The 26,928-nt window shown below is 36.6% G+C and overlaps 1 protein-coding gene across 1 annotated transcript in view; it reads left to right on the forward strand.

Annotated features, from left to right (window-relative positions):
* The window catches only part of LOC115231173 (intraflagellar transport protein 122 homolog), a gene marked incomplete at its 3' end in the record, with an annotated part of 216,417 nt that overhangs the window by 155,995 nt on the left and 33,494 nt on the right, over positions 1 to 26,928 (forward strand). The window contains exons 16-18 of the mRNA XM_029801251.2: positions 516 to 677; positions 1,516 to 1,682; positions 17,644 to 17,815. Coding sequence (XP_029657111.1) covers positions 516 to 677; positions 1,516 to 1,682; positions 17,644 to 17,815 — 501 coding nt within the window. The remainder of the gene's footprint in view (positions 1 to 515; positions 678 to 1,515; positions 1,683 to 17,643; positions 17,816 to 26,928) is intronic.

Raw genomic sequence — 26,928 nt, forward strand, 5'->3', positions numbered from 1 at the left:
ACAGGTCGCGGTCCTAAAGCGACGAAAATATTTTGACAAATTAAACTTAAATGTTGAAGTGAATCAAATGGCTTTTGTGTGTTTCTTAAATTGCTTACAAGCACCTTCCACGCTGCAATTGTTTATATATATACACATTTACACATATACATATACCCATACATATATATTCATACACGCTTATTATATATTTGTATATATATAGATATACACAAGTTGGATTTGAACCCTATGTACATAATTATATGCATATATATATATATGCATGTATATATACACACACACACACACACACATATATATATACATATACATAAATACATACATATATACATATACATACATGCATACATACATACATACATACATACATACATACATACATACATATCTATATATACATATACATACATATATACATATATATATATATATATAATATATATATATATATATATACACGTATTTGCACATACATCCATTCATTGATGCACATCTTGATATAAACTTAACAGGACCGAAGGAAATGCGGAGAAACCGATAATCTTGTGTTCCTTGCTGATATTTATGCTCACAAAGGGAAATTCCAAGAAGCAGCCAAACTCTACAAGAAAGCTGGCCAAGAACACAGAGCAATGTCTATGTTTTCGGATCTCCGAATGTTTGATTATGCAAAGGTAATTTCTGCTAAGCTTTCTCCTACCTTTTCTTTTTTTAAATAATCCTTTAACTTCTCAAGAAAGTCTTTCTGTTGCTAGAATGGCACTGTTTGTGCCACCTTATCCTGACATTTTGTCATTGAAGTAAATCAGTGTCTTCATCCATCATATACAAGATATATTTTATTTCCAATCTTCCCTGAAAACATGTCTGGCCGTGAAGTATTATTGCCTTTGTTGGATACGAGTGAAGGTTGGTGACAGAAAAGGTATTTAACCATGAAATCGTCTACCTTGATGAATCCTGCTCTACCTGACCCATGTGATCATGAAAAAGGGGACATTAACCCTTTCGTTACTGTATTTATTTTGAGATGCTCTATATTTCTTTCAATTAATTTTAAATATAACAAAGAATTTAGTTAAATAACTTAGTTCTCATTCAGCTAGTGTTAGGAACATAAATTGTGACTAAGGTTTGGTGGAAGATTTTAATTCAAGACTTTTGAAAACAAGACATTTGTACTACAGAGCCAGAGCCGGTTCCAGCCTGGTTGGTAACGAAAGGGTTAAAAGGATGATGAAGAAGAGGATAATGATGATGATGATGATGATGATGATGATGATGATGATTATACTGCTGCTGATGATGGTGGTAGTGATGATGATAATGATGTGCTGATAATTCCAATATTTTCACTATTATATTGTATTACTAAAGCTAGTTCTGCTTTCCTTCATGCAAATGTGTGAGTCTGTGTGTGTGTATAACTATTCTAAATTACACCTGTTAACACCTGTGACTTAAGAATGTACTATAATAATGTCTCTGTTAATTTCTTATTATTGCATCTAGGAATATATTGGCTCAGGTGCCGCTGCGGATGAACGTCAGCTAATCAGCAAACAGGCAGACTGGGCCAAGAGCAGCAACGAACCCAAAGTTGCAGCTGAAATGTACATGGCAGCTTCAGAATATACCAAAGCGGTTCAAATTATGGGAGAGCATGGTTGGTCGGATATGTAAGTATTCTGTTCCTACATTTGGCATTATTGTTATTTTACAGAATGAACACTCTGTTTGCAAAAAGACATTGTCTTGTAGTATCAAAGGTACTTTTTAGCGTTTGTTTTGGTGTTTTGTTCTTTATTCCTATCATTGTCATAGTTTAACCTCCGCTTTCCATGCTAGCATGGGTTGGACAGTCCAACTGAGGACCGGCAAGCAAGTAGGTTGCACCAGGCTCTAGTCTGATCTGGCAAAGTTTCTACAGATGGATGCCCTTCCTAACACTGACCATTCTGAGAGTGGGTGCTTTTTATGTGCTACCGGCATGGGAGCAGATCAGGGGGCATTGGCATTGACCATGTTCATTTCCTTCAATACAGTTCCCCATTCACTCAGTTGTGGGGGTCTTCTCACCAAGTCCTGGTTTTATGAAAAATGCACCTAGAACAATCTGTGAAGTACTCTTGGCGTTAGGGTGGGCACCCTGCTGCCGAAACCATACTAGACATTACAGCTTGGTGTGGTCCTCTGACTCATTAGCTCATATCAAACCATCCAGTGCATGGAGCAAGGGGCATAAAGTGATGATGATAATGATGATGATGATGGTGACGATTTCAACAGTGGTCTTCATTTTTGAGCTCGTAAGAATAATCACTCCAAACTCAATCTAGAGGGCTTTTATCTTTCCCTTTCTTTCTTTTAACTTGCAAGTTACTTGGTGTCATGATAAATAAAAAAAAAACCCAAAAAGTGATTGGGATTAGGAAAGACATCTAGTTGACATTTGGACCTGATGCATCTCTGTGGCTCATTGGACCCTTATTTATTTATTGCCCACAAGGGGCTAAACGTAGAGGGGACAAACAAGGACAGACAAACGGATTAAGTCGATTACATCGACTCCAGTGCATAAATGGCACTTAATTTCTTGACCCCGAAAGGATGAAAGGCAAAGTCGACTTTGGCGGAATTTGAACTCAGAATGTAACGGCAGACAAAATACTTATTTCTTTACTACCCACAAGGGGCTAAACACAGAAGGGACAAACAAGGACTGACAAACGGATTAAGTCGATTACATCGACCCCAGTGCGTAACTGGTACTTAATTTATTGACCCCGAAAGGAGGATAGGCAAAGTCGACTTCGGTGGAATTTGAACTCAGAACATAACGGCAGATGAAATACCGCTAAGCATTTCACCCAGCGTGCTAATGTTTCTGCCAGCTCGACGCTTGTCAAACCATCAAACTCAAGCCAGCATAGAAAACAGGCATTAAGCAAGGGTACATGACGTAGTGGTTATTAAGATGATGCACTAATGATTATAAGATTATGGCTTTGATTCCAAAACTGAGGGTACTTTGTGTTCTTTATTAAAGAGCTTCATTTTACATTACCTCAGTCCACTCGGCTGTAAGTGTGTTCCAGTTATCGTTTGGAGATTAAATAACAAGAAGATGATGGCGATGATGATTCTGCATATATTTTCATTTTTCAGCTCATGAAAATAATCTTGATTGAAGGAAAGGCTGTGTGACAAGTAGCTTGCTTACCAACCACATGGTTCAGGGTTCTGTCCCACTGCGTGGCATTTTGGGCAAGTGTGTTCTACTATAGCCTTGGGCTGACCAAAGCCTTGTGAGTGGATTTGGTAGACGGAAACTGAAAAGAAGCCTGTCATATATGTGTGTGTGTGTGTATATATGTGTGTGTGTGTGTGTCTGTGTAAATGTTTGTGTGTCAGTGTTTGTCACCCCGCATCACGTGACAACCAATACTGGTGTGTTTATGTCCCCCCTAACTTAGCGGTTCGGCAAAAGAGACCGATAGAATAAGTACTAGGCTTACAGAGAATTAAGTCCTGGGGTCGATTCGCTTGACTAAAGGTGGTGCTCTAGCATGGCCGCTGTCAAATGACTGAAACAAGTAAAAGAGTCAAAAGCAAAGAGTAACTATGTAAGCTCTTGGTTTGTTTAGAATATTTTAAAAGAGGTTCTTGAAAAGCATGGAGATTGCATGGAGAAAGCACCCACTACACTCTCGGAGTGGTTGGCATTAGGAAGGGCATCCAGCTGTAGAAACTCTGCCAAATCAAGATTGGAGCCTGGTGCAGCCATCTGGTTCGCCACCAGCCCTCAGTCAAAATCGTCCAACTCATGCTAGCATGGAAAGCGGACGTTAAACAATGATGATGATGATGATGATGATGATGATTGCTAATGTGAAGAACAGTGATAAATCAAGGTCATTAGGTACTTAACTATAAGCTGTCTGCTACGTGATGGCTTAATTTCACATTGTGATTGTTTGTTGTGCAAAAGACTTATTGTTTGGTGTTTGCTGTCAGGCTTATTTATTACTATTTCAATAATTACCTTGCTGGATCTATCAGCTTCTTTCCTTTAACATGATTATCAAAGCAGTTCAAGAAGAGGGTATGTAAACTTAAAGAAAGACTGTCCTGCCTGAAGAAATTATTTTATATCTGAGAAATGCCCGGTAATTACTGACATTAGAATGTGTCTTGGAGTAAGTCTGGGTCAAAGGCATTCGTTGGAATTACGCTCGGTGCTGCCTGATTTATATCTTTAGTTAGGCTAAACTGGAAACAGACGTTTTAAAACTATGAACTATTTCAATTAAGTTCACAGTTAAAACTATACTGAAATATCTGTGCAGGTCTTTATGAATATTTTTTCTGTATCGTTTATTAGTGAATGCTTGTGGCTTAGTAGTCAGGGTGTTGTGGTCAGTATTATAAGACCATGGTTTCAATTCCCAGATGAGGTAGTGTGTTGTGTTTGTCAAGAAAACACTTCATTTCATCTCTCTGGCTGAAACTAGTAAAGAAAACAAAGAAATATATCATCATCATCACCATCATCACCATCATCATCATCATCATCATCATCATCATCATCATCATCATCGTTTAATGTCTGCTTTCCATGGTGTCATGGGTTGGATGGTTTGACTGGGGACTGGCAAGCCAGGAGGCTGCACCAGGCTTCAATCTGATCTGGCATTGTCTCTACAGCTGGATTCCCTTCTTAATGCCAACCACTCTGAAAGTGTAGTGGTTGCTTTCTATGTGCCACTGGCACAGGAACCAGTCGGGCAGGCCTGGCATCAATCATCATTGCCAGATCAGATTGGAGCCTGGTGCAGCCTCTTGGCTTACCAGTCCCCAGTTAAACTTTCCAACCCATGCCAGCATGGAAAACGTACGTTAAACGATGATGATGATAATGGGCTTCTATAAATTTCCATCTACCAAATCCACTCCCTAGTCTTTGGTTGACCTAAGGCTATAGTAGAAGACACTTGCTCAAGGCGCTGCACAGTGAGACTGAACCTGGAACCATGTGGTTGGGAAGCAAGCTTCTTACCACACAGCTATGCCTGTACCTTTGGTGGTGCTTGAAACATAAAATTTTCTTTGGGGAAATTATTATAAAATGGGAGAGTAATTTTCTTTTTGTGACGTATAATGTAAGACACTCACCGATAAAATTTCCGCTTTTTTCTTATTTTTATTTTCCTAAAATTTTCGTTGCGTCTTGCAACCTTTTCAATAGTTTTGACTTTCAGAGTGGTTGGCGTTTGGAAGGGCATCCAGCTGTAGAAACCTTACCAGATCAGATTGGAGCCTGGTACAGCCTTCTGGCTTACCAGTCCCCAGTTAAACCTTCCAACCCATGTCAGCATGGAAAAGGTTGCAAGACGCAACGAAAAGTTTAGGAAAATAAAAATAAGAAATAAGTGGAAATTTTACCGGTGAGTGTGTTACATTATAAGGCACAAAAAGAAAATGACTCTCCCCAGACACAACAGAATATGCTTCAACACACAAACTCATATAAAGAATCTTGCAAACCAAATCCAAAAATCGAAATATCATAAAAGGTTTACACGTTTAAATCATGAAAACAAGATACTTCATATGATGAAACCAAAAGCTGTCTCTGGGAGTTGGCCTTTAAAAGGGTTAAAGACTGGTTGACATTATTTTTGTGGAAAATATTCGTTAAGCTGGAGGATATATTGTTTTTAATTAAGAAAATGAAGCATACTAATCTATCTCTTTCACTATTTATCAGTTCAGCATTTATCTAAAATTAATACAATCTATCTTTGTTGCTTCAGCTGCTTTAATCCTTTTCTTTGGTCTGTAACTTCTGACATACATTAATCTAATCTACATAAACATCTAACTTTTGATTCCTAGATAACATCTTCCCATTTTTAAATATTTTCTAAGACAATGGTGATTCGTGGCATCGTCCTCCGAAAGACAAAGATTCAAACACTGATACTGATTAAAGGACATTGATTATTATTAGAAAAAAAAACAATCCTACTCAAACAATATTGATTCTAAGCAGCTATTAATTCTCAGACAATAATGATCTTAAGACAAAAGAATCTCATTGTAACTTCCATATCGCCCTCACCACCACCACCACCACCACTTCCTCGGTATCTGATATGCTGTTTTCTCTTGTTTTGACGACAGTAAGAATTAATCTTGGCAAATTGCAACAAATCTGTCATGTCTTTTATCTTTCTCCTCCATCTGTAGAACGTGAACAAAGCAAATGAGTTCAGCGCTCTTTTACATGAGTGCATTAAAGTGCACATCTACTTTGTCATCTTATTGTTGTATCTAAGAATGGTCATTTTTGCCAGTTTAGCCAATAAAAACACACGCACTATATATTCGGTGTTAATTTGCTTCAGCGTTGTTCAGTTTTTACATCAATCTTAATCATATTTCGGCCAGAGTTCTTTTCTTCACACTCCTGTGACCTCATCAGTGGTCCTTTGCTTTCTTCTTTCTTATTTATGTGTCTCGAGTCCATGGGTATCATGTCAGATTGAAGATGGGAAAGATGGGAAAGTGTGTCAATAGGCAACTGGAGGAGGTGTTCTCCTGGGGCTACAAGCGACAGTAGTATCCACCCTTAAGGGTTAGCCACATTTAAGTGGCAAATATACTTCACGTTATTTATATATATATATATAAATCCAAAAAACAGAATAAGAACATAATGGACGACAATAAAAACACACAGGCAGATAGACGACACAAAGACAGACAGGAAAAACCAGGACGGATCATTCTTAGCCCTTTTTATATATCTTGTTTGAACAAGTCAAGACATGAGTGCAAAATAACTTCGGTGCAATCTCTTCACTAAAAGAAGTTACAATGGAAAATATTAAATTTTGGTTTTGTTACTATGGGTAGATGACCGAGTTTAAAAGGGCAATGGAGAATCAGTCAGGAGGTTGTTATTCCATATTTTGTCACGGAGACATTGCAGTATCCAAGCAGCTCTAAATAAGCCAGCAAGCTGCAATATCCGAATAACATTAAGTAGTCTGATATAAATTCACTGTTGGAAACAGCAGCTGCAATGTAAAATTTATGAGTGATTTATTGGCTTGTGATACTCTGTATAGTTCTTCCTATGGGAAATGTAATATTTCCAATAGACTAGCATTCTATTCAGTGGGTGATTTTCTTCCATCCACTTAGCACCACAAAAATCATTGATAATGTACTTTCCCAGTAGGCCACTGAAATTCGTGAAGGGAGAGAAAGTTATTGTATTCCGAACAGCTGTTAATCATCGTACACTAATCTTGCAATTATTTACAATTCCTGTTATATATTTTCTATCTGTTATCACTTGGTACAGAATCTGTTCCAACCTTTTCTGGTTATCATTCTAGGGAAGGTGTCAGTTCCTACTTATTTAGAATTTTGTCATTGATTATATTCTTTTTACATTTTGCTTGTTTCAGTCATTAGACTGTGGCCATGCTGGGGCACTGCCTTGAAGAGTTTTTAGGCAAATGAATCGATCCCAGTTCTTTTCTTATAAGCTTCGTTTGAAATTGAATAATATAAATTTGTCCTATTGTAATAAATTTGTCCTATTGTACTTATGCTGTCACACTCTTTTATCAAACTGTTAAGTTATGGGGGGACATAAACAAACCAACACTAGTGAGGAACAAACACAGCACACACACTCACCCACACACACACATACACTCACACATATACACACACACATACTCAGACACACATGCATGCTGGGCTTCTTTTAGCTTTTGCCAACCAAATCCACTCTTAAACACTTTGGTGTCATACAGTGGGATTGAACCTGGAACCATGTGGTTGGAAAGCAAAGTTCTCACCACACACCAGCACTTAATCATCATCATCACAATCAACATTTTATGTCTACATTTCATGCTGGTATAGGTTGGATTGTTCAACAAGGATGCAGTGAGTCAAGGATATCATATCCCAGCGTTTACTCTGGCATGGTTTCTATGGTTGGATCTCTTAGCACCAGCCACTTTACAATATATGCTGGAGGCGCTTTTTGTGCCACCAGCACTAGTGGGGTCACCATGTACCTTGCAAGTCAGCAATCCCAGGAAGGGATGATGTTGCCTGTGTATGCTACATGGGAGTAAAGGTATGAGGGAAGTGTTTGGATTAGAGCAGGTGCTTGCTGTAGAAGAGCTACATGGCTACTCATAATTAAGAGAGGGAGAGTGGAAAGGAATTAGAGGTGTCTCCAAGAAGGATGAGGTGTCCAGGCGGAAACTCAGGTAAGCAGAGTAATAGCAGGTGGGGGTGAGGAATGGGTGTTTGCAAGAGTGTGGTGGGGGAAAAGATAGAAGTGGGAGGGGTGGTAGGCAGCATCTGTGAGGGTTGAGGGAGCAGGGGTGCATGAAATGAAGGTGATAAAATGGACAATTGCAGCATGGTAGTAACTATATAGTTGATATAGTAACTATATAGTAACTATATAGAGAAGAGAGAGAGAGAAAGACAGATATAATGTGTTTGGATAGACTGCAGGAGCAAAGGAGAGAAATAAGATAGGTGTAATGCATGAGAAGAGATAATATATGCAAATGTATGTATGTCATTATTCAGTTTATTTCAAGATTTCTTGCCAATAGAGAAAGAACTGGTTTCTAACCTAGATCCAAGGCTTCTTCACTGGAATTTCAACATCAACAACAGGGTATTTTTGTTTGTATGTATGTGTGTATGTATTCTTTTATTCTTTTACTTGCTTCCGGCATTTGACTGCAGCTATGCTGGAGCATCGCCTTTAGTCGAGCAAATCGACCTCAGGACTTCGTTTTTGTAAGTCTAGTACTTATTCTGTCGGTCTCTTTTGCTGAACCACTAAGTTACGGGGACTTAAACACACCAGCATTGGTTGTCAAGCAATGTTGGAGGAGGGGACAAACACAGACACACAGACACACACACACACATATTTATATATACGACAGGCTTCTTTCAGTTTCTATCTACCAAATCCACTCACACAGCTTTGGTCAGCTCGAGGCTATAGTAGAAGACACATGCCCAATGTGCCATGCAGTGGGACTGAACCCGGAACCATGTGGTTGGTAAGCGAGCTACTTACCACACAGCCACACTTGTGTACAGATTTGGATGTTTGGCTTCATGAATGTATTCTTATGCATATAGTTGCATATCTAGACATGCTCATGTATGTATGTACATATATATATATATATATATATATATATATATATATATATAGAGAGAGAGAGAGAGAGAGGTAGATATTACTAAGCTTCTCCTTTCCAACAATGTTTTTTTCTTCTTCATTGTAATTCAAAATTTCTTTACCTGTTGCTATGGACACAGAATCTCTGCTGTAAATAGTTTCTCGTTCATGTATTTTTCTTGCTGTCAAACACACATTCGTCGAAACGAATTCATTGCTGGAGGGGAATATCTGTTAAATAGGGTAATTATTGCCTCCAAATCTTCTGATTCAATGATTTTCTCAGTGCGTTCCACCAACAAGTATCAATTTCGCAAACCCGTAACAGTCACAGTTGAAAAGGAAACAAGAAAACAAAAGCAACCCATACATACTGAAAGAAGCCCATCATATATATATATATGTGTATATATATATATATATATATATATATATATATATATATACTGGCATTGCCTTACTGGCATGTGAAAAAACATTCATTTGAGCAAGGTCATTGCCAGTGTCGCTGGACTGGCTCCTTTGCTGGTGGCACATAAAAAGCAACATTTGAGCGTGGCTGTTGCCAGTACTGCCTGACTGGCCCTTGTGTTGGTGGCATGTAAAAGCACTCGCTACACTCTCGGAGTGGTTGGCGTTAGGAAGAGCATCCAGCTGTAGAAACTCTGCCAGATCAAGATTGGAGCCTGTTGCAGCCATCTAGTCCATGAGTCCTCACTCAAATTGTCCAACCCATGCCAGCATGGAAAGTGGACGTTAACGATGATGATGATGATGATGATGATGATGATATATATATATATATATATAAGCATGTGTGTGTGTATATGTGTGTGTGGTTGTTCTCCCCAACATCGCTTGACAACCGATTCTGGTGTGTTTACATCACTGTAACTTAGTGATTTGGCAAAAGAGTCCGATAGAATAAGTACCAGGCTTACAAAAAAGAAGTCCTGGGGTTGATTTGCTCAACTAAAGGTGGTACTCCAGCATGGCCACGGTCAAATGACTAAAACAAGTAAAAGAATAAAAGGATACATACACACATACACACAAAACTGTTAGACTTTAGCATGGCTGTCAGTTTTCTGATTAGTGAGACTATATGTTGCCTTAACTCTTTTAATACTGGTCTTCCTTAGATGCCTCTAAGGAATTCCAACCATGTTTTGTGGTTCATTACCTCAACAGCTCCTATATAGGATCCAGTGGCTAAAGACATCATCAGGAGGAACCACGTCTGGTTTTGGCCCCTACTCTTCAACTGTTTTCGACGTGATAGCCCCCCCCCCTACTTTCAGTGGTGTCTTCAGCTCTGGTGTTGAGTGCGTTTCTTTTTTCTCCTTTTTTCTTTTGTTCTTTGGTTTCTTCGATACAGCGTCAACGAGTGTCAGAATATATATTCCTTAATTGACATAGGTGTAGAACACTTACTACCAAGACTTAGTTTCCATTCAACAACTCAATAAATACTGCACTTGATCATCTTCTGCAAGTTTCGTGAGATCTCTCTCTATATAAAGCTGAAGTTGTCTGCATATGGCAGGTTTGGTATCCTTCAACTAACACTATCTCCTCTGAGACCCTGCAGCGTAAGTTAACCTAAATTGAGAGTATGATAGAAGAAGGCTTGCTCTTGTAGAAGAAAAAATTTAAATCGGATCATGTTAACACCAAAAATTATTTACATCAAAAAGGTGCTTTTTTTCTACGAAAATCCCTATTTTTTACGAATTTTTTACTGCTGTGTCGCCATTTTTCAGTGTATTTCAACCAGAAAAAATGTTCACTTAAAGAGAATAACAAGCTACATAATGCAAAATTTTTACTTTTCAAAAATTCCAATTCTAAAGGGTCGAAACAAACCCGAGCAACGCCGGGCGATACTGCTAGTTATATTATATGCTTAATACAATGTTTTCTCCCATATTAATTATGCAGTAAACATTCAACAATCTGGCAGAAGTTGATGAAACATTTGTCAAACTTGCAACGCTTATTGAGTTACTGCACAAAAACTCAGAGTTGTAATTGCAAGTGTTCCCTTCCTGAGTCCTATAGTAAACTTAGTTCTTTATTTCCAATGATATCGAGGACTAGTTCTTTTGCTGTCACACTTGCTTTGCTGTCACGCACACAAACACGTGTCTACGCACATGGCCGTGTTCTCTCTTTTACTCTTTTGCTTGTTTCAGTCATTTGACTGTGGCCATGCCGGAGCACCGCCTTTAGTCGAGCAAATCAACCCCAGGAGTTATTCTTTGTAAGCCTAGTACTTATTCTATTGGTCTCTTTTGCTGAACCGCTAATTGTGACGGGGACGTAAACACACCAGCATCGGTTGTCAAGCAATGTTGAGGGGACAAACACACACACACACACACACACATCAAATGTGAGGATAAAATTCTTTTTGAAAAAAAATTATATTTTCTTGAAAAGAATTTTATCAATGGCCAGCATATTAAAAAATACCTTTAACGGTTAAATTTATAAACAATTCATAAATGAGGGCAAAGGAAAAAATTTCTAATGCCAAATATGCCGAAAAATTGGACATATTGTCCATTAACCATATCATTTTTTCCCAATACGCACACTACTTGAAAAAAGGTCGACAGAAATTTCTAAAACATTCCATTATTACCATATCAGACCGATTTCAGAGTTAGCTTCTAAGAGCCCTCTCTTCGTCAGTGATGGTTATGAGTAAGTATTTCATTTATTTCTTTTGCCACATGTATCACTGACGAAGAGAGGGCTCTTAGTAGCTAACTCTGAAATCGGTCCAATATGATAATAATGGAATTTTTTAGAAATTTCTGTCGACCTTTTTTCGGGTAGCATGCGTATTGTGAAAAAATTATATGGTTAATGGACAATATGTCCAATTTTTTGGCATATTTGGCATTAGAATTTTTTTCCTTTGCCCTCATTTATGAATTATATATATATATATATGTATATATATATATATATATATATATATATATATATATATACTTATATATATATAAATAGAAATATCTATATTGATAGATAGATATATATATATATATATATATATATATACATATATACGACGAGCTTCTTTCAGTTTCCGTCTACCAAATCCACTCACAAGGCTTTGGTCGACCTGAGGCTATAGTATAAGACGCTTGTCCAAGGTGCCACGTAGTGGGACTGAACCCAGAACCATGTGGTTGGTAAGCAAGCTACTTACTACACAGCCACTCCTGCGCCTTCAGCTTTTGTCCACCTTTTATAGAGCTTTGGTAGTAGAAAAAAATTTGCTCAAAGTGCAATGCAGTGGAACGAACCCAGAAATGTGGTTGAATGGTGAACTTGTTAACCTTACAGTCTATGCCTATGCATAAATTTAAAGTAGCTAAACCACAGTTTTAAGCATTTTATTCTGAACCTTTAAACAGCTAATAATATATTTTATTTTCTTAATACACAGAAAAATAAAGGAGATTGCCCTGACATGCTTCATGGTTCATTTAACAAAGGAGTAGTACTTCCTCATTTCACTCCCCATGTACATAGCTGATAGGAAACATTTCTTTATATCAAACATAAAATAGAACTTAGCCTAACCTAGTTGCTTGTGTATAAACAGAATGACAAGATCTATCAGTCTACATTTAAATTATTGTGGCATATCACTTGACTGTAGTTTAATTACTTTGAATTTGTCTTAGATTTTCTAATTCTTACCTTGTTGTGCATAATTATTAAAGACAGCAGTATTTTGGTATTTTGACAGCAATGACGTTAAGATGTATATGCTTCCATTAATTTCTTTTGAGCAGGTGATGTTTAGCTATTTTAAATTTAGAATATATTTGTTACAATTTCATTTTTTTCAGTCCTTTTTTTTTTCAATTTTCAAAGGTTTATGGGGGGCAATGCAAGTTTAAGTACTTTCTATAATTATGTTTATTCAGCAGTTACAGGTTTATTTTGAACTGTTCACAAGTCTTAGACATTCAGTATGTTATGGTTAAATTATAGATTATTCAGTTTGCTTGCAGTTAGTCCATTTTATTTATGTTTGCAAATTGTTACGATTTGGAACTTTTTTATCATATCTATATTTTATATTATTTACGAGTTTTTTCTATAACAGCAAATTTATTTGGTTAGTTTCCTGGAGTGGTTGTGTGGTAAGTAGCTTGCTTACCAACCACATCATTCGAGGTTCAGTCCCACTGCATGGCACCGTGGGCAAGTGTCTTCTACTATAGCCTCGGGCTGACCAAAACCTTGTGAGTGGATTTGGTAGAGATAAACTGAAAGAACCCATCATATGTATGTATGTGTGTGTGTGTTTGTGTATCTGTATTTGTCCCCACCCTCAACATCACTCGACAGGCGATGCCGATGCGTTTATGTCCCTATAACTTAGCAGTTTGGCAAAAGAGACTGATAGAATAAGTACTAGGCTTACAAATGATAAGTCTCATGGTTGATTTGTTTGCCTAAAGGTGGTGCTCCAGCATGGCTACAGTCAAGTGACTGAAAAAAGTAAAAGAATAAAAGAATATATATATATATATATATATATATATGAGTGCTCCAGTCTGATCTGACAATGTTTCTGCAGCTGGATACCCTTCCTAATGCCATCCACTCCGACAGTGTAGTAGGTACTTTTTAGATGCCACTGGCACAGGAACCAGTCAGGGGACACTGGTATTGACCATGTTTGAACGATGCATTTTACATGTCACTGGAATGGGAGCGAGTCAGGGCGCACTAGCTACAGCTATGATATATACATATATATATGTATATATATATGTATATATATATATATATATATATATATCGATATTATGTAAATAGAGGAATTTATCTGTAAATGTAATATGTGACAATTATTCGGTAGCCATGATAAAACTCCGAGTTTCGGGTGCCGAGGTGGAAATCCATGCTGCCATCTCTTCAGTAATTTGGCCATCGGAAAAATGCTTTTTCATAGCATTTTTCCGATGGCCGGATAACTGAAGAGATGGCGGCATGGATTTCCACCTCGGCACCTGAAACTCGGAGTTTTATCATGGCTACCGAATAATTGTCACATATTACATTTACAGATAAATTCCTCTATTTACATAATATCGAGGTCTCTTTCATTCTTTTGTTGTCTTACCATTTTTATCAATACAGGCGCAGGAGTGGCTGTGTGGTAAGTAGCTTGTTTACCAACCACATGGTTCTGGGTTCAGTCCCACTGCGTGGCACCTCAGGCAAGTGTCTTCTACTATAGCCTCGGGCCGACCAAAGCCTTATGAGTGGATTTGGTAGACGGAAACTGAAAGAAGCCCGTCGTATATATGTATATATATATATGCGTGTGTGTGTTTGTGTGTCTGTGTTTGTCCCCCTAGCATTGCTTGACAACCGATGCTGATGTGTTTATGTCCCCGTTACTTAGCGGTTCGGCAAAAGAGACTGATAGAATAAGTACTAGGCTTACAAAGAATAAGTCCTGGGGTCCATTTGCTCGACTACAGGCAGTGCTCCAGCATGGCCGCAGTCAAATGACTGAAACAAGTAAAAAAAAAAAAGAGTATATATATATATATATACGGCAGTGCATCAGCATGGCCGCAGCTCTGAGCTGAAACTAGAAAAAAAAATATATATATCTTACACTCTCAGAGTAGTTGGCAGTAGAAAAGGTATCCAGCTGTAGAACACTGGAGTCTGGTACAGCATTCCAGCTTACCAGCCCCAGTCAAACTGTTCAACCTATGCCAGCATGGACAAGAGACTTGAAGTGATGATGATGATGATGATGATTGATCTATGCTGTTCTATTTCCATGCTGCATGGGGTTTTTTGGGATGGTGGTGGTGGTGGGGGGGGGCGTCATTTATTGCCTGACGGTTAAATGGTATATTGTTCTGCCAGTTTACATTCATTTCATTTTTGACATGTCTTCATTTCTGGAACGTGTTATAGAATGTGAAACAGCATATCTGTTGGTCTTTGTTCATTAATTAATCTAAATGTTTGAAGTCCTCGGCTCTTTTAATCTTTCAGTTATGACTACTTTCCATGTTATGTAGCAGTGATATATCAGTAGATTTTCCGCAATGCATATAGTACATCATCATCATCATCATTTAACGTCCGTCTTCCATGCTGCATGGGGTCTGGAAAACCAGGAGGCTGCTCCAGGCTCCAATCTGATCTGGCAGAGTTTCTACAGCTGGATGCCCTTCCTAATGCCAACCACTCTGAGAGTGTAGTGAGTGCTTTTTATATGCCACCGGCACAGGGCCCAGAGGGGGCTGGCAATGGCCTCGATCAGTTGGTGCTTTTATGTCCCACTGGCATAGATAGCAGTCAAGGCAGTGCTGGCATCAGCCACATTCAGATGGTGCTTTTTACATGCCACCAGCACAGGTATCACAACTATAATTTCCATTTGATTTTTATTTTGATGTTGATGTACTTGACTCAGTAGGTCTCTTCAAGCACAGCAGGTTGCCCTACGATCCAAGATACACTTGTTCTAATTCGTTCTATAACTTTTGAGATTGCAATGTCCTTTTTGGGAGATATTTTTATGTTTTATAGATACCAATTTTTAATTTCTATGCTTAGTAGCTATATATTTAATAAGATTTTGCTTATATTCCATGTAAATATACGCAGGTGTGTTTGTAATGGGTATATTACACTAGTGTTTTACTCTTGCTGTTTGTCTATTGGTTCCCTACCAGCATTTATGTTTTTAATGCTGTTGACACTGCCAGATTGAATGTTACTACCCAGTTGTCAAAACTATAGTGATATCCACTAGGCAGCTGATGATGAGAATATATGGTTGATGTGCTGGTTGTTTGGAAATTTTATATATCTTACAGTCTTAGTATTCTGACCTGTTCTTCATTCTTGTTAGGTTGAACTTGTTAAAGAGTTCATGTTTATGGTGATTGTATTATTACTTACATTGATATAGTATGATTGCCTTCATTGGTAGTCTTATATGACTAGGATAATACTTAAGGGTTTTCTAGTTTTGAGAGGTTCTCTGTGATATAAATGTAGCTCTGATACTGGTGCCACATAAAATGCATCCAGTGTGAACTGTGAAATGGTTGGCATTAGAAAGGGTATCCAGCTGTAGAAGGAATGCCAAAACTGAGGATGGAGCCTGGTGCAGCTCCTGTCAATACATCCAGCTTGTGCCTACATGGAAAATGGATGTTAAATGATCATGATGATTTTGTACACACACAATTAATGAGCGAGATGGAAGATGGAAGATTCAAGAATCTTTATTAAGCACTATAATTGTTTCGACCCTCCTAGTATTGGTCCCGGATACTGTACAACTGGTTTAGGTGCTTCCCTTAGTGGATAGGTGTTTACGCCGGCTGAAATGCTTAGCAGTATTTCATCTGCCGCTATCTTCTGAGTTCAAATTCCACTGAGGTTGACTCTGCCTTTCATCCTTTCAGGGTCGATTAAATAAGTACCAGTTACGTACTGGGGTCGATGTAATCGACTTAATCCTTTTGTCTGTCTATGTTTGTCCCCTCTATGTTTAGCCCCTTGTGAGTAATAAAGAAATATATATATATATATATATATATATATATATAAATATATATATATATATGTGTGTGTGTGTGTGTATCTATATACACACACACACATTCACACACACACACATGTAATGTAATACACTCACATATATCATCATTATCACCATTTAGCAACTGATTTCGATACTGGTGTGGGCTTGGTGGTTTGACTGGAGCTGGTAATGCCAGGGCTGCACCAGGCTCCATTATCTATTCTGGAATGTTCTGGAATGTTCTGCAATGGTTTCTACAGCTGGATGTCTTTCCTGATGCCAACCACTCCACAGAGCAGACTGGGTGTTTTTTTAATGTGGCACCAATACCAGTACTTTTAACTCAATACACACACACACACACACATTCACACACACACACATACACATATACACACAATTATTTATACATACACTTCATTCAGAGAATATGTATATGTATGTACATACATGCATATATACATATACACCTATATAAATGCACCTACTACCACCAACCCACCACCACCACTACTAATACTATCACTGCCACCACCACTGTTGTTACTTCAACCTAGCTGGATGTAAATTACATCCTTTTAACTGAAGCTCGAGTTAACGAGTATGTCAAAATGATATATTAATAATTAACTTACAGCTTTCAACTTAAGGCTTTCTGATTTCATAGAGTGAGTTCTTAGTTATGTTTGGTTTCCATTTCAAAATAGTTTTATCTGTGAGTATAGAAGTCAAAAAAAAAAAAAAATATTGATTTGTACATTACTGTAATTGTTTTTACTTATTCCTATTTCAGGCTCATTCGTTTGGCACGTAAACTTGACAAAACAGATCAAGAGATTTTGAATCTCTGCGGAAGTTACCTGATGAAAATGGAGAAGTATTCCCTGGCTGCCGAAGTGTATCACAAAATTGGAGATATAAAGTCGATAATTAATCTCTGGGTGAAAGCAAGACAATGGGATGATGTTCGTTGAATTTATTGTATATCTCGTTTATCATTAAGCTGGAATTTTATATTTATATTTATATTTTTGTCTATGTCTTAGTTTATACATTTTATTATAAATGTAGACACAGTTGTAGCTGTGTGGTTAACAGGCTGTATAGGTATAGGTGTGGCTGAGTGGTTAAGAAGTCTGTTTCCCATCCATGTGGTTTTGGGTTTGGTCCCACTGCATGGCACGCTTTAGCTGTACCATCTAAAGTGTTTTCCATGGATTTGGTTGGGAAACTGAAAGAAACCTGTTTATATAAGTGTATAGGTGTGTGTGTGTTTGTGTATATTTTATATCCTGGTGTTGTATATAAAATTTAACGAAACAGGGGTAAAGAAATAATTCACGCAATGCTCTACTGTTACTGTTACACGAGGTTAAAAGTTTCCTGCCAATGGCTCACAGTAAACTGCTTCCCCTGAATTACTGATGGTTCTGCTTTGAGTAATGTGTCAGTCCACTTTGGTCACTTGGGGGTGGTCAAAATCATTCCATGAGAGTATGAATTTGCTTCCAGTACCAAAAACATACTAAGGCGGCGACCTGGCAGAAACGTTAGCACGCCAGGTGAAATACTTAGCAGTAATTCATCTGTCTTTACATTCTGCATTCAAATTCTGCCAAGGTCGACTTTGCCTTTCATCCTTTCGGGGTCGATAAATTAAGTACCAGTTATGCACTGGGGTCAATATAATCAACTTAATCCATTTGTCTGTCCTCTCTGTTTAGCCCCTTGTGGGTATTAAAGAAATAGGTATTTCATCTGTCTTTACATTCTGATTTCAAATTCCGCTGAGGTCGACTTTTCCTTTCATCCTTTCAGGGTCAATAAATTAAGTACCTGTAGTGTACTGGGGTCGATCTAATCAACTAGCCCCTCCCCCAAAATTTCGGGCCTTGTGCCTAGAGTAGAAAAAAAAAAGTACCAAAAAAGTACTGTTGGCAAAAGAGGCCGAATGTCCAGTCAGACATATAAAAATCAACAGTGTCCTAACAGCCTTGCCCAGTCATCTCATTCTGAACACAGGCTAATGACATAAACTGAACACACACACACACACACATGTACACACGCATGCACAGAAGCAAACTACAAAATACCGAACAAAATACCTAAATTACTTCCATTCTCGAAGAAATCAAAGCCGTATCGATCGGCTCATTTTCATTTCTTAGACAGCATCATTTATTGAATAATATCCAGATATCTATGAGAAATTCATATGAAGAAACATAAAACCTTTACCTAGACGACTAAAACAGCTGAACTAATGAATACAAAATTCTAATTTCTCAGAAACGGAATCACAATCCAATATATAAGAACTAAACAACATGAAAATTGCCTGACCCAGTCAAAAGAAACAGGTCACACACACACAAACACATGAAACAAAAAACACAGTAACTCGACACAGACGTGTTCGCAGTGTTAGCACATTTCAAAAGTAGTCACATTATATTACATGCTAAAATAAAGCGTATCAGGCAAAATACCTATACTTCAAACAACCAGCAAATATTCTTATTGAACACTTCAATATACAAGAGTTATTACAAATTATACATTGGGAAACAAAAAAAGTAATCATAGAATCCTACACGCACATTTCCACTTTATAGATGAAGCGATAACACAGATCACATAACAAGAACGATGTATAAAACAAGAAAGAAAAGAAAGGAGAACGGAAAATTTTTACAAGTGAATAATATGATCTGGAAATATATTAGAAAGGTATCCAAAACAATCATGTTCTTAAAAATATGTTCAGTACTCCAAATAGCACAACTAAATATTTGTAATACAAGGCTTATAAGAATCTTTTCTACTCTAGGCACAAGGCCTGAAATTTTGGGGGAGGGGGCTAGTTGATTAGATTGACCCCAGTACATAACCGGTATTTAATTTATCAACTCCAAAAGGATGAAAGGCAAAGTCGACCTCAGTGGAATTCGAACTCTCAACATAAAGACAGATGTAATACTTATTTCTTTATTGCCCACAATGGGCTAAACATAGAGGGGACAAACAAGGACAGACAAAGGGATTAAGTCAATTACACCAACCCCAGTGTGTAACTGGTACTTAATTTATCAACCCCGAAAGGATGAAAGGCAAAGTCGATCTCGGCGGAATTTGAACTCAGAACATAACAGCAAACAAAATACCGCCAAGCATTTCACCTGGCTGCTAACAATTCTGCCATGATGATGACGACGATGATGATGATGACGATGATGATGATGATGATGATGATGATGACGATGATGATGATGATGATGATGATGATGATGTTGGTGATGATGATGATAATGATGATGACGATGATGATGATGATGACGATGATGATGTTGGTGATTATGATGATGATGATGATGATAATGTCACCTGCATACAACATGTCATTCTTTGCACTATTTAAAATTACTTTTGGCCAACCCCAACCCCAATGAACCACAAGACTCTCCACCCCCAAATATCTATAGATCTGTCTCCTTTCTTGTACCTCGAGGGTAAGCTCAGGCACCTCGTCTATGGCTAAGGGATACGTTCGGCTACCAGATCTTATCTGTATTTTAAATAAAGAATCTATATTTCAGTTTTCAATGGTTAAAACTGATGAAATCGCTGGGCCTGGAGACATATTCCAGCCAGAAGTGTAAACAATGTCATCGCATTTGCCTGAAGGGTGTTAATGAAGATAAATGGAGAAAACACTTAGACACATACATACACACATACTGCTTCACTATCACTTCTGTGTTGTTAGTCAATTGGTTAATTATCGAACCAACTAACTAACCAATTATTTGTTTAATGCGCTGGTTTGACCAACCAACAACTGATTGATTATTTAACGAGGACATTAAACAAATTATTGGTTAGTTAATTGGTTAGATAATTAACCAACTGACTAACAATAAAGAAAAGATATTGAACCAGTGCATGTGTGTTATTGTCATTGGCATGATGAACCTCCCAAGACACAAGATATAAATATATATATATGAGTGGCACGTAAAAAGCACCCACTACACTCATGGAGTGGTTGGCGTTAGGAAGGGCATCCAGCCGTAGAAACATTGCCAGATCAGACTGGGCCTGGTGCAGCCTTCTAGCTTCCCAGACCCCAGTTGAACCGTCCAACCCATGCTAGCATGGAAAGTGGACGCAAAATGATGATGATGATGATGATGAAACTCAAATCGAAATCAAATTCGATGACTGGCATCCATGCTAGTGGAGTGCTAACAGCACCATCTGAGTGTGATTGTTGCCAGAGCAGCAAACTGGCTTCTGTTTCGGTGGCACATACAAAGTACCATTTGAGTGTGATCGTTACCAGTGCCACCTTACTGGCACTTCTGCCAGTGGTGCAGGAAAAAACATTTGAGCGAGGTCGTTGCCAGTGCCACTGGACTGGCTCCTGTGCAGGTGGCATGTAAAAACACCATTTGAGCGTGGCCATTGCCAGTACAGCCTGACTGGCCCTCACTGCTGGTGACACATAAAAGCACCCACTACACTCTCGAAGTTGTTGGCATTAGGAAAGGGTTCATACTGTAGAAACTCTGCCAGATCAGATTGGGGTCTGGTGCAGCCATCTGGTTCACCAGTTCTCTGTCAAATCGTCCAACCCATGCTAGCATGGAAAGCAGATGTTAAACGATGATGATGATGATGATGATGACGATATATATATTTATATATATATATATATAGAAAAAATTTACAGAGATCTATATTTTGAATCTTTTAAGAGAAACATTGGATTCAAATTTTGGTGCAATGCCAGCAATTTTAGGGGAGAGGTTAAATCGATTACATTGACCCCCAATACTCAACTGGTGCTTATTTTATTGACCCCGAAATGATGAAAGGCAAACTAGACTTCAGTGGAATTTGAACTCAGAACATGATGAACAAAAAGCCACCAAGTGTTTTGCTAACCATACTAGACATTCTGCCATCTTGCTGTCTTAACTTTTAAGAGAAATATTAACAGCATTTGTGTGCTAATAAGTTTTGGTTTAGATACATTTTCCTCTGCATTTCATATTAAATTATGCTGAGCTTGCCATAGTTCATTTCAGACAAGTGCATCCATCTTTCTTTCTGGATGATGAATATGAAGAATTAACCCCTTTCACCTCTTTTGGATCTGCTGCCCTTCTGTATCAGTACAATCTAATGCATTCTCCAATTGTCTTTGTGTATCTCTTCTCTGAGACTGGATTGTATCTATAAAGTTTAAATATCATAATACCTTTAAACCCTCCTGATCTTGTCACTCACGTCACCCTGCTCTCTGTCAGTTCCACTCATTCCAGTTATCCATTTCTAAACAAAGAACCATCTTCTGCGGCTGTCTTGTTTCAACGGATTAGATCTGTTATTTTATTCATTTCTTCTTACTTCCTTCTGTCAACTTTGTCCATTTGTCCAGCCATGTTGCAATCTTATTTTGCAAGCTACTGGGAAATTCTATTTTCTTTCAATGTATAGCATAGCTGTAATCCATATATATATATATATACATAAATTAAATTAGAGATAAAACCACTATTAGGCAAATCAAACTGAAAAACATAAACCAAAACATACAAATAAAAATAATTAATATAATATACAAAATATATAAAAAATACAAAATTTTAAATTTAAATTATTTAAATTAAAGTTAAAAATTAAAAATTATTAATTTATTTTTATAAATTTTTATATATATATATTTTTATTTTTATTTTTATTTTTTATTTATTTATTTATAAAAAAAAATATATATATAACTATCAAAAAGTATTAAAAGTATATAAATTTAAAATAATAAGAGTGAAAAATTTAATATAAATTTGATTAATATCAATTTAAAACCAATGGCCAAGCATACTGAAAACTTTGAAAATTCAGAATAATTATATTACATACATATAAGAGGGATGACCACGAAGTGGACATCCATCATGCTAGAGGTAGACACCATATGGTATGACCACTAAGAAAAGATTGTTCTCAAGACCATATTTTGTCTACCTCTAGCATAATCGATGTCCACTTAGTTGTCATCCCTCTTATATGTATGTAATATATATATATATATATGTTTGTCTATATATATTCACACACACACCACATGTACATATATATATATAACCAGGCCTGTTCCCTATTTTTTTAGGAGGGGGTAACCAAAACATGACATACATCAGACATTCCATTCGTTTCCCAGCTCAAAGAGGCAAGCTCTGTTCTATTGCTTGGGACAACGTATAGAAATCAACCCCCAATATCAGCAGCGGGGCCTGAGAGCATATGCATATACGTATATATATATACATACATATATATATATATATATATATATATATACAAATTGAGATAGGGGTTGTAAATGCAACCCTCCATGGGATAACATAATTTGTGGTATATATATATATATATATATATATGTATACATATGCATATATATCATCATCATCATCATCATCACCATCGTTGTTGTCATTGTTTAATGTCCATTTTCCATGCTGGCATGGGTTGGACTGTTTGACACTGGTTGGGAAATCCAGTGACTGCACCAGGCTCCAATCTGATCTAGCAATGCTTCTACAGCTTGATGCCCTTCCTAATGCCAATCACTTCAAGAGCGTAGTGGGTGCTTCTTACATGCCATATATATGTGTGTGTATATATATGTACATATATATGTGTATGTATATATATATATATTATATATATATATATATATATAACTAGCAGTATCGCCAGGCGTTGCTCGGGTTGTAAGGGAAATAACTATATAAGCATTTTTAGAGAGTTATAGCCAAAAAATAGCAAAAAAATGCATTAAAAATTGAAAAAAAATTAAGGTAAATTTTTTTTAAATCGTTGACACATCGTAGATATTTTTAGAGAGTTACTTCCCTTATATAAAAGCGAAAAAATGCATTAAAATGGAAAAATATGATGGTAAATTTTTTTTAAATCGTAGACTCATCGTAGACGCACACTAATACCCAGAAGGGCTCGTTTGTTATTCTGGGTAACTTTCTGTAAAATTATTAAAATTTTGTTCAAACATCGCTATAGAAAATGGGTTATTAGCTAATATTCAATTGGGTATACAACAAAATTTTACGATAGAATTTGTTATTCTGGGTAACTTTCTGATACCCATAATAATATTTACGGCAAAATAGTCTTAATTTCATTTAAGGTTGTGGGAAATAACAAACTATCCTTTCTTTCGGTTTGTTTACGTTTAGCGTAACGTTTTGTTTCTGCCGTAATGATTTCAAATAGGCTCATTCGAAAAAGTAAATAGAAATAGTCTAAGGCTTTACTCTTCAGGGAAAGTCTGTGGCTTGGTCCAGTTTCTTCAGAAAACTCACCGAAAGAAACAGTTTTTAAATTTTCACTCCATTCAGGTGCCAATTCGTTTTCTTTATCGCTGTCGGATTCACTGTTTTCACTTTAATAGCTGCAAACTTGCAAAGGAGGAGAAGGGTGATAGCGTCAGTGAAACAGTTCGCTCCCTTTGTGTGTGTGTGCGTTTGCGTGTGGTGTAAACCACATTAAGAAAAACATTTGACATACACACCAGAATGTGAGTTTTCTGTAAATTTTGCTTAATTGGAGTTTAAATTTTAAAAACTGGACCTGGCATGACGCGATGCATTCTACTCTTAAAATTGCTAGGTAAATTGTAATTGAAGAAATGCTATGTTGTAGATTTCTATAACTCCCAAAGGGAGGCAGATAAAATCTGCCTTTTATAATAAGAGATATATATCTGCATATCTCTTATTATAAAAGGCAGATTTTATCTGCCTCCCTTTGGGAGTTATAGAAATCTACAATATAGGATTTCTTCAATTACAATTTACCTAGCATTTTTAAGAGTAGAATGCATCGCGTCATGCCAGGTCCAGTTTTTAAAATTTAAACTCCAATTAAGCAAAATTTACAGAAAACTCACATTCTGGTGTGTGTGTCAAATGCTTTTCTTAGTCTGGTTTACACCACACGCAAACGCACACACACAGTGTGCAACGAATAAAATGAAAGTAAATAGCGACAGAGTGATTTGAGGAAAACTAAACTGAAAGTATTTAAACCACTACTCAAAAAATAAAAAAACACAGCAAACAGAAACAAATAAATACATAACCATTTACTCCTCACACAATTTCTTCAATTAGAATTTACCTAAGATTTTTCAGAGTACTTCATTGGGTGATGCCATAAAAAATTTCTTTCAATTTTACCACCAATTAAGACAAAATTCGAGAAAACTCAATATTTTAACATATCACTCCGAAAGCATTGATGTACATGTGTGCATGCGTGAGTGTGTGTGTGTCATTCCTCACACACACGCATACACATACATATACAACTACATACAACTACATACACATACAACTACATACAAACACGTGTGTGTTTGTTATTAGTAAAAAAGGCGCCAAAACTCAACTCACTTATAATTCCAACACAATTGCAAAGACACACGGACGGACAGAAAAGGTAAATTGGTTTTTATTTTACTCTGTATATATTTTATTATATATTATATATAGATATATGTATATATAATTGCAGTATGAAACAGTGTTTATGTATAAACAGACGACACTTATATATAGTTACCAAGCCGTCCGAATTTACCTATTCATATTTAAATGAGAATATCAGAGCAAATCTCTTTAGTACATTCGTGAAAACACGTATTATACTTCGTAAACACTTCAACTACAGTTTTGTACAAAAATCGAAGTGTAATTTTAATTCCGTGAATTATGGGAGATTTTTTTCCGAAATTTGTTCCTATTGTGTTTTCAAAATTTGCAATTCTGACAAAAAATGGATACGAATTTCATTATATCAAGCAGCGAGTCAGAATTCGAAGGATTTTCTACTGAAGACCTTCATAAATCTAACTCTATGACTGAAAAAAAAAAGCAACTTTATATAAGAGTGAAGTTGTGTGTCTGTCTCCTACGATTTAGATTCCTAACTACTCCCACATTTTGCGGTGCAGTTTAACCAAAAGCGGGTATCTTATAGTCGTGATTCATATCGAGCCCTTCTGGGTATTAGCGTGCGTCTACGATGAGTCTACGATTTAAAAAAAATTTACTATCATATTTTTCCATTTTAATGCATTTTTTCGCTTTTATATAAGGGAAGTAACTCTCTAAAAATATCTACGATGTGTCAACGATTTAAAAAAAAAATTACCTTAATTTTTTTTCAATTTTTAATGCATTTTTTTGCTATTTTTTGGCTATAACTCTCTAAAAATGCTTATATATTTATTTCCCTTACAACCCGAGCAACGCCGGGCGATACTGCTAGTATATATATATATATATATATATATATATACATACACACACACACACGCACACACACATATATATATATAAATTAGGAAAAAAAACACCTTTTATCAATTCAATAATGAAAAATTCAATTATACCATCTAGAAAAATTACATCTTATAGAAAAATTAAATATACGATAAAACATATAACAATGATTAAGTAATGTGTAAAATAATAAATAAAATGTATATATTTGGTAGAATAACGACATGTGTTTCATGGCTCTCTCTCTCTCTCTCTCTCTCTCATATGGGAAGTACCCAAGCTTGGCCATAGCCTGAGGGCTGAAACATATAAATGAATGAAAGAATATATATATATAAAATATATATATAAATATATATATATATATATATATATATATATATATATATATATATATATACATACACACACACACACACACATATATGATAGGTTTCTTTTAGTTTCTTTGTACCCAATCTATTCACAAGGCTTCAGTTGGTCCAGGGGTAGAGTAGAAGGTACTTGCCCAAGGTTCCATGCAGTGGGACAGAACCGAGAACCATGTGATTGAGAAGGAAACAGTTTAAATTTTCTTTGATTTAATTTGTCCCTTAATGCTAGAATCCTTAACATAAGCTTAGAGCTATTTCAGTTTAATTACGTATTATCTATATTAAGAAGTAAGGGTCTTTGGCATTAAACTATTATCAAGCTTATAATAT

The sequence above is a fragment of the Octopus sinensis genome, unplaced genomic scaffold, assembly GCF_006345805.1.
Source record: "Octopus sinensis unplaced genomic scaffold, ASM634580v1 Contig17682_ERROPOS258513, whole genome shotgun sequence".
NCBI lineage: Eukaryota > Metazoa > Mollusca > Cephalopoda > Octopoda > Octopodidae > Octopus > Octopus sinensis.